Source organism: Miniopterus natalensis, chromosome 8 (genome assembly GCF_054644295.1).
Source record: "Miniopterus natalensis isolate mMinNat1 chromosome 8, mMinNat1.hap1, whole genome shotgun sequence".
Taxonomy (NCBI): domain Eukaryota; kingdom Metazoa; phylum Chordata; class Mammalia; order Chiroptera; family Miniopteridae; genus Miniopterus; species Miniopterus natalensis.
In genome coordinates, this window is record NC_142088.1 from 13,639,643 (window position 1) to 13,649,474 (window position 9,832).

General features: G+C 42.9%; 1 protein-coding gene across 1 annotated transcript; it reads right to left on the reverse strand.

The window, feature by feature from the left end:
- Window positions 1–249: 249 nt before the first annotated feature.
- TMEM169 (transmembrane protein 169) lies at window positions 250–9,819 on the reverse strand. Its single transcript, XM_016196760.2, has 2 exons — window positions 4,037–9,819; window positions 250–3,395 (listed from the first exon to the last, which is right to left on the reverse strand). Exons 1-2 carry the CDS (start codon window positions 4,302–4,304, stop codon window positions 2,773–2,775), a joined length of 891 nt encoding a protein of 296 aa, XP_016052246.1. The 5' UTR covers window positions 4,305–9,819; the 3' UTR covers window positions 250–2,772.
- Between the last annotated feature and the right edge of the window lie 13 nt (window positions 9,820–9,832).

Here is a 9,832-nt window from a genome sequence, read left to right on the forward strand (position 1 = left end):
GGCATAAGGATTTAGATTAAGATTATTGTACATGTATACGACAGCCACCACAGTCACCCTTTTCTGCAAATTGTAGCATTCAGAGCAGTCCCGGAGAAACACAAAGACAAAGTGAACATGTTAATTATATTTCACTTTTATTTTGTTTTCATTTCAATTGTTTATGTTTCTGCAAAAGTGAAACTGGGGAAATGACCTGCAGCCTTCAGCTGCCTGCCACCACGAAAGCCAATACTCATGAGACAGGTATGGTAAATAAGAAAAGAGGTTTATTCAGGTGCTGGTGACCTAAGAAGATGGAGGACTTTAAAAACAATCCTTAAAAACAATCTTAACATCTGAGTGCAAGAAGGGGTTTTTATGAGGAGGGAAAGGAAAACAGAACAAAGAGATCAAGGGGAGGGGGTTGAAAAGTTCTCTACATGCAGACCAGCACAGTCCATTCTGATAAGAATCTTGAAACTAGTCAAGCAATGGTCTGATGTGAATCATTCTGGTTTTATGGTCGAAGGCCAGCAAACATTCTGGAGATGGAATCCCTGAAGGTCAGTCATTCCTCAGTGTGAATCAGCCAGACATCTGCAGGTTTTTTGCGGTGTCAGTGTACCTTACTCCTGAAATAGGCTGTTCAATTTTTATGAGAACTTGGCCAGAGGTAAAAGCACATATACTTTGATTTGTTACAGAATACATAACTTTGATCACTACATTGGTAATATTAAATCATGGTTACAAAAGCACCAATGAGCACCAAGTTTATCTTAAAAAATGCTGAACAGAATTTTATTTTTGTCAAACTAATAATAGTTAATTAAAAGGTGGAGGTGTCACCCTTGCCAGGTGGCTCAGTTGATTAGAGGTTCAAAAGGTTGCAGGTTTGATTCCAGTGAGAGCACACACTTAGGTTGCAGGTTCAATTCTGGTCAGGGCACATACAGGAGGCAGCAGATCAATGTTTCTCTCTAACATCAATGTTTCTCTCTCTGTCTCCTTTCCTCTCTCTATCAATAAAAACATATCCTCAGGTGAGGATATAATAATAATAATTATAATTATAATAATACCAAAGTGGGGTTGTCTTCTGAGGGTGGATTTCAGCACCAACATTAGGCAAATGTCCCTGGCCTTCTGTGGGAGAGCATGCCCAACCAGTCTGGTTTGCTTCACAGCAGTTCTTTCAACTTCTTCATGAGACATGAGTAAGAAACGAGTACCAGGTATTCTTATAAGGTCCCAAACCTCCAAAAACTGCTTGACCTGTGATGATCCAATTTTCTAAAAAATTAGAAATACACCTTCAGGAATGAATTTTTTTTTTAGGTTCAGAATCAATTAATCTAGATTCATCTGGTTTATACCTCCCAGTGACCAGGAAGACAGTCTTCTCAGCACAGCAAAGACTGTGTTTGTTGTTAAATTCCAGAAAGGTCTGAATAAGTGAGGCTCTGAGTGAGGTTTTGCCAAAAAACAGAAAGCTAACACTGTCTTATTCCTGCTTAGGGCGACCAATCCCTGTTGAGGGAAGGGGGGTGGGCAGTGGGGAGTGACAGATGCAATCCCTCCCTTCACAGTCTTTAACCTATAGAGTAAATTAAATAACACCACCCAGTCCCACCTTCACTACCAGGAAAAAAAGTATGCTACTATTATGTAGTTGTACTCAACTGTTTACTCTTCCCTTCTAAAAAACCCTGAAACCACATGACATTACAGACATTTAACTGCAAAGCACATGAGTTACTAATATCTATGTATAGTATATACATAGTATATATAGCTAGTATCTATATATAAAATCTCTGTGTAAGATTTAGGCCTAAATAAATAAATAGCTAAAACTATAGTAGCAGTTTGGGATCTGAATATTCTTAAATAATTACTGAGATTCATATTTGCCTACCAAAATAGCCATTCTTCTTTTTCCTCTTAAATTTGCATAACCCCGATATTTAGCCCAGTGTATAACTACCCAAAAGACTATATTTTGCAGCCTCTTTTGCTTGTGAGGTCATGTGACAAAGGTCTGGCCAAACAGATATAAGAAGTGTTGAGTGAGACTTCTGGGAAGCCTCCTTGGGTACAGAGAATGTGCTTTTCTTTGCCCTTTCCTCTATTCTGCCAGAAATATGGATGAGATGGGTGCAGATGTAGTCAGCACCAGGATGTTGAAGATACAGGTGATGAGGGTCACATCACACTAATGGCAGGGGAATAAAGGAAGCCTGGACCTCAGTGACTCCATCAGGCTCCTTGATGGTCTGCCTCCAGATGAAAGAAACTTCTACCTTGTTTAAACCACTCATATTTTGGGATATCAGTTATATGTAGCTAAATAAAACTCTAAGTGCTGCGCACAAATCTTTACATTCTGCTACACTGTGGTAAGCCTGCTTCCTAAATGTTTCACTCCATCACTATCTATTATTTTATTGGTCCTCCCAGAGCCTTCTTATTGTCCCTGTCACATTTACTCACATACTCCCCTGGGTTCCAGGCACCAGTAACACCTTCAGTCTTCTGAATTGGTATGCGACTGAGCTCTTTGTCCCAGATAAATGGTCATTTTAGGGCAAGAAATGAAGAAGGGTTTTTCCATTGTATGGACAACTTTTGTGTAAATTGATTTTCTGTTCCCTGTCCTCCTAGATCCATCAAGATGGTAGGGTAGATCACTGTGGCCTGGCATTTTCCAGAAGAACTATGAGAGGGAGGGGAATTGGAAGATGATACACAGGCTACTGGGACGAGAGGAGGAAATAAAGTGTTGGGAGTTTAGACAGTGGAAGTTTCTACTTCCTGGATGGGGTCCTTGTTGGAGAGATTGCCTGAAATATTGTCAGATTCAAGCAACTCCACAATGCTGTAGGGAGAACAGTCCTCCAGACCCAGCTTACTACAGAGCCAGCCACAGAAGCCTTTCTCCATGTCCCGGGCAGCTTGCCACCATGCTCCCCAGGACCAGGAGAGCTGAACCACAGCAGCATAGAGGCCCAGGGAAGAGGCCATAGCCATGATCAGCACTGGATAGAAGAGAATGAGGCAGGGGCAACATGAGATCTTGTGCCAGAAGGTCCTCTCCTCATTGTACACAAGGAAGATATTGTACCAAGTGATAGTGCCATAGTAGAAAGAGACAACGAAAGAGAGAACAAAAACCACAGGCAGGCAGACCAGTGTCCAGAGGACCACATGGGGCCCACGGTCTGCTGACATCTGGCAGACCTTTCTGCCTTCAGTTGTTGTCTCTTTCAATGTCTCTTTAGGCTTGGTCAATTCTTGCAGCTCCTTCTCTGTCAACGTGACATGGATGTCCACCATCTGACCCTTTTTCTTCCCTCGTGTGATGGTCCCAGTTAATGTGACATAGCGGCTGTCCAAAGGCATGTTCCACATACCTGCAGGGCATAAAAAAGGTGAAGCTGAGATGATAAGAGTGGACATTTCATCACAGTGTTGTCCCTGAGGCTAGGGCTAATGACAGCAGTGCCCACTTTTAAAAAGATATATGTTTAATTGATTTAGAGAGAGGGGAAGGGGGGCAGAGAGAGAGAGAGAGATGTGGTTAAAGCAGATTCCACTTCCACTTGAGGTGTATGAGCGTATGTGCACTTCCTCACATTGATGTTATATTTTACCCAATTTTTGGTCATCTTAAATGTGAGGGAATATTATAACTCATTGTTATAATTTGCATTTTCCTGATTATGATGAAAGTCAACAATATGTTTCTTTATCTTACATGTATTAAGTGATTAGCACAGTATGCTTGTATTACTAATTTTTGTGTATAAATCAGTCTCTGTCATTACACTAGGAGTTCCCAAAGGGTGGAGATCTCCTCCATATCACCTAGAAGAGAACATAATAAATGCTCAGTAAATACTGTCGATTCATTGAGTGAAGGCTGCAACACTGTGAGGAGAAAAGTATCAACAAGAAAATACAGGTCAGTGATCAAATGCCTGTCTGTGTTCTGGAGGATCCTCAGTTGGCTTCCTTCTCATCGCTTTAAGCAAGTGGCCCAAGGGAGACTTACCATCATCAGCGGGATAGTCTAGGAAGTCTTCTCCTTCCTCTTTAGGCTGGTCACCACCTTCTGATTCCCCAGGCTCCTCATCCACCTTCTCACTCTCTGACCGGTAGATGATGATAGATTCTGGGCGAGACTCTTTCTTCCTCTTTTTCCTGCGGCCCATTGTGGATTCCCCATCCAGGGCCAGGGCAGCAGCCACGGCCTTCCTCAGAGAGCCCTGGTGGGGGCTTGGGAGCTGGCCCTGGCTTTCCACTGGTGCCAGCTCTTCCATCCTAGCCCTCACGTCTGATTCCTTGTGAAGAGTCCAGTTTGCTTGGGCAAATTTACTACCCACACATCCCAGAGCTTCCTCCTAGATGGGGATATGCAAAGATGTCCCAACAGTGAGTTCAACATGGAAGATAGGAAAGCAAAGCCATCAACGGGGTAGGGAACGGGGTGAGCTGGAAAGGGGTTTGTGAAATGATCCTCGACTTGGCAGAAGTCTTCGCCTCCCTTTACTTCTCATAACATTTTGTTTCTACATTTTCAGTGCTGCAGAAATACTTTTACAAGAATGGATTGTAGTGAATAAAATGTGATGTGTTGCAATGATATGTTTGTCATTTACACAAACACAAAATATGTAAACACCATCAATTTCGCCAACTATAAGGAAATTGGGTGAGGAAGCCTTACAGATGAATGGGGGCTAAGAACCATTCTTACTCCCAGCATAGATGGAGATTCAGATGGCTGTTGACCAGTACTCCAGGCTTCTGGCTATCAAGTTATACACTGCAATTGTACTCAAATGGATAAATGCAACTTTCAGTGAGGCACCCAAAGATGGCACAACTTCGCCAACCATACATACCCTGATATTCTACAAAGGACACCTGTTACTTGGCTTCTTATTGGCCTAAGACCCAAGAAAGTTCCTGGGACCTGCCCTATCACATGCTGGAAAAACAGTGGAGAGGATGCATACCTTTTACTCTTGACATTTTTTCTTCTTCTTTTGTTTATCAGGTAAAGAGAGTTTGCAGGGTGGATTATAAAATTTTAGAAATCAGAAACTGTCTTACACTTCCTCATCGCCAGTGGAAAGACCCCAGGGCTCAACATGTAGCGATGCTTAGTGTGTATTCGTTGACTTGATAAGACAGAGGAGAAGGGAAAATACCTACTTAAAAATAATATATGAACAACTGTTAAGAGAGGAAGGCTTAATTACCTCCCCTATTTTTGCACACTTTATTATGCTATTAGTATTATATTTGGGAAACAAGTTCTAAACATTTCTCCTTTCTTTTAGATTTCATAAGACAGAGGGTAGAAAGAATGTCCCGTTTCCAAGACTTTAACCTGTATAATTAAGAGAAGAGAAAGGACTTTGCTCTTTTCTCTGGAAGTTAGGCTTCACCCATCCTCCCTCTCCATTCCCAGTTCAAAGATGATCAGTGAATGTCATGCTGCACTGTCATGTCTCCTCTACTGGGCTATAAGCTCTACAAAGTGGTACCATACAAATAGGCCAACAAATAGGTTCTCAATAAAATAGTTTAAGTGACTGTGTTAATGATTTGGGGGTGACATGGTAGCGATTAAGGACTAGCCTGATTTTGTCAAAGACTGAGAATGAAGAAAAGTTTAATACAGAGACATTAATAAGCTCCTTTAAGTTTAATAAGCTCAATTATGGCACAGTTGTTCAGTGCTACACCTATATCTATTTTCTTCTTTAATAATGGAGATTTTTAGGTGGTCACATGACTTCCCTGGTAAAGAAAAGGTTTCCCAGCATCTCTTGCAGATAAGTGTGATCGTGACTAGACTTTAGCCAATGGGATGTGAGCAGATGTGACGTGTGGGACTTCCACACCTGCACCTCTTCTTCCTCTTTTCACCTTCCTGAGGGCTGGAATGTGAACTTGATGAGCCATCGCCAGCCATACAGATAAGGGAGAACCCCTAGAGATGGCGAAGGAATGAGACAGAAGGAATAAGAGCCACCCTCACAGCCACAAACCATCTTCCTCTGAACTGTAATATGAGGGGAAAAAAAATCTATTTGGTTTTAGTTCAGGGTTATTTTGGTCTCTTAAGGCAACCACACAGAGATCTTACCCAATGCACTGGGACTGTACAAGGTTATTTTAGGTCCCAACCCCTCTGCTGTATTTCAGTTCATCAACCCTGGGACATAAACAGATTTTGATAATGCATTTCAAAGTTAGATCATAAAAATGGCATCATCCCTGATAATAGGTAGTTCAAACAGTTTTGATTCTCCTGGATGGGCCAGGAATTGTGAAACCAAAGGATACTACACTGATGCTGGCTCAAGTCCCACCAGGAGTCCACTGGAGAGCTCAATGCACTATATGATACTGTTATGGACTGAATATTTGTTATCACTCCAAAATTCATATGCTGAGATCTTAACCCCCAGTGATGGTATTAGAAAGTGGAGTTTTTGGGAGGTGATTAGGTTATGAGTGTGCAGCACTCATGAATGAAATCAGTGCCCTTATAATAGAGACTGCCAAGAGCTTTCTTGCTTTTTCTACCATGTGAGGTCACAGCAAGAAGCTGGTGACCTATGAACCAAGAAGATGTCTATTAACCAGGCTCTCCAGTGTCTCTCAGACACTAGATATGCCAGCACCTTGAGAAAAAAATTTCTCAGCCTCAGACTATGAGAAACAATTTTTTTTTGTTATTTAAGCTACCCAGTACATGGCATTTTTGTTATAGCAGCCTGAACACACTGAGGCAGAGATTATTCTCTGCTTTTAATGAGCTGGCCAACAGTGGTTTCACAGAGAAAGGTAGGTTCATTTGGTATGGGTTGTCTGAAATTTCATGTGAAAATTCCTGATTTTAATTGCTGCAATTAGTCCAAAGTTAAATAAATTACCAAGTGGACAACCAACCAAAACAAAACACAAATGGGTTGCTATTTGGCCACCTCTGGCTTATAAAGCTTCCAATCAGGGTGGACTGCTTAGATGGTTTAAGGACAGCCAGGAGTTGATTTTTTGTACTTTGACCCACATGGATACATCTCCCTCTGTCAAGTAACCTGGGGCTGGAAGGGTGGAGTATCATCATTTTCAAGTTAATTTACTACTACAGTGAACTGTGTCTTGCTCCAGCCCACTACTCTTTCAGTTCTTCTCTGATTTGTGTATGTGTCACCCAAAGGGCCACATATTATCTGTCTGGGGTGGCCAGACTCTCCCAACAGCATCTTGATTTACCACCATTAGATGTACTAGGCCAACTAGGAAATAAAAGGTTTATCATTTTACCATTGAAAATTACCATTAGCCCCTCTCAGGGAGACAGCCTCACCAATGTAAAAATGAAAGGCAATTTGGCTCAGATGGGTGTCAAGTGACTAGATCGATGATGGAACAGCAACTTAAAACTCCCAGCCTCCAGCCAGTTGCTGTGAATTGGCCATGAGCACAGTCAGGCTGCAGCCTGTTACTTTGTGGTCCTGTGGCAGGATTTCTCTTGCCATTGCCAACCTACCTGGTTCTGAGAGGCTCTCACACTGAGACAGGTTCATCATGTAGGGAGGATCTGACTATCTACAGAGGAAACAGTTCCTGGCAGCAAAGGTAGTTGGTTACAAGGAGCCTAAGCATCTTATCATAAGATCTGATCTTCACTATCTCACCTGTTGTTTGTTTATTGCTTTACCTCTTGTGGTACACACACCCTCTCCACCTCCCACTCCTGCTCCCACCATACATACATGCTAGAATATAAACTCTGCAAAGGCAGGGACACCTAAATGTCTTCTTTGTACTGTATCCCCCATACCTAGAACAGCACCTGGCACATGGCTGGTGCTCAATAAATATTGGGTGGTTAAGAGTCTTATATAAGTTGGGCTCTTACTTCAAGGCTGGGTGGGGCTAGAGGCCTCATTGACATTCCTTCCCCACAGAGATTCTGTGAGTCTGAATGTTGAGAATCCCACACGCCCGCCAGTCTGAGCCAGCAGCTGCTTTGCAGAGGGTAGAAAATGAAGTTACCATGCAGATGGGGCGGGGGAAGGGTGGGAAGATAAGTGAGAGAGAATCTAGAAGACGAAGGGAGCTAGTGTTTGATGCAGTATGACAGGGTGGGAGTGTGGAAGGATCATGGCCGTGAGGATGCCTTTTTCACCAGGACAAAGGGGGCAGCGATGCAGAGTGCAAGGAAGGGCAGGACTTGATTCACCAAGGGAGCAGTCAGCAGGGCCTGGCATGGTTGCCCTGAGAAGAGATGGCTTAATCAGGAGCCAGAGTTGAAACCTGGAAACAAAGAGCCTCCAAAAGACAGAACCACTGCTGGGCCCTCAGGCCTTATGGGATTAGCAGACTCTCAAACCCTGGCTGAGGTCAGGGGCAGCAAAGACATGCTTCTTTTTTTTTTTTAATTGTTCAAAATATTACAGATGTCCCCTTTTATCCCCATTGACCCCTTCCACCCCACACCCACCTCTTTATTTTTAACAAAAGACCTCTCAAAGAGACCCCATCTCTCTTCATCACAGTCTCTCTCTGGACTGGAAAACAGCTCTCTGATTGCTCGTGCTGCGACTTCCTTGCTGCTGAGCAATGGTTCCTCACCATCCTCGCAGTCAAAGCTGGCTTGAAGCCAGTCCAGCCACCTTTTCACAGGGGGACTGCAGAGCCCCTCTCTTAGTCCACTCAGCCACCACACAGGGGCTGTGCTACAGCCAGGCCCACACTGACCCACCCCGGCAGAGCTCCGTGAGTCCACAGGTGCAATCCAGTCACAAACCACAGGAAATTGTACCTCTATCAAGTTGTCTTTAAAAGAAATTTCAAGTGTTCCTCCTTCCTAAGAAAGAAAGCCTGGAATTTTCTGGAATAAGAAACTCCTCAGAATGGAGTCAATATTTCTCCTCCTGCTAAAAAAATATTTTGTCACCCTGGCAGGTGTGGCTAAGTGGTTAGAGCATCATGGGTTCGATTCCCCGTCAAGGGCACCTACCTGGGCTGCAAGTTCGATCCCTGGTTGGGTCGGGGTACATGCAGGAGGCAGTGTGTGCTCTCTCACATCAATATTTCTCTCTCTTTCTCTCTCCTGGCCCCCTCCCTTCCACTCTCTCTAAAAATCAATGGAAAAATATCCTCAAGTGAGGATTAACAAAAAAATTTTTTTAAAACATTTTGTCATTGGAATTAAAGCACCAGGAATTATATTTTTCTGCAACAATACTTTGAATTTTACTATATAAATTTAATTCTTTGTTAAGAAGTAAATTTGGTCATAACTACATAACTGACTTAATAGATGTTATTCCTAGATAAACTATCTAGCAAATGGGAAGAGGAAGAGCTTTCTTCCCTTTGGAATGAGTGTAGATTGGAATCTGTCAGGAACAGAGACTGAGAGAGGCAAGTGTGTCTTAAAGGAGGTCAGATAAGGGCAGGGGATGGAGGAACAGAAAGGAAGATGTTTGATTCCACTCTCAATCATTTCCAGTTTGCTTTATGAATAACTATGAGCTGGGCCCAACCAAAGAATAATGGCATTTGTCTGCTTTTACACTATTTGAATGCCCAGCAGGGGAAAATACAATACTCTGATAACAGTCTTAGAAATAGCATCCTGCCTGGATTGTTAAGACCACACAGCACCTGACACAACCCCTAGCTCTGCCAAGTTCTCAGGCAAAGTCTCACCAGGCCAGTCCAGGTGTCATCTGGTGGGCTGACAGAGGGATGCAAGATGAGCAGTAAGGAGAATCTGAATAATAAATCACTATGACTGGGCACCTAAACACCCAAA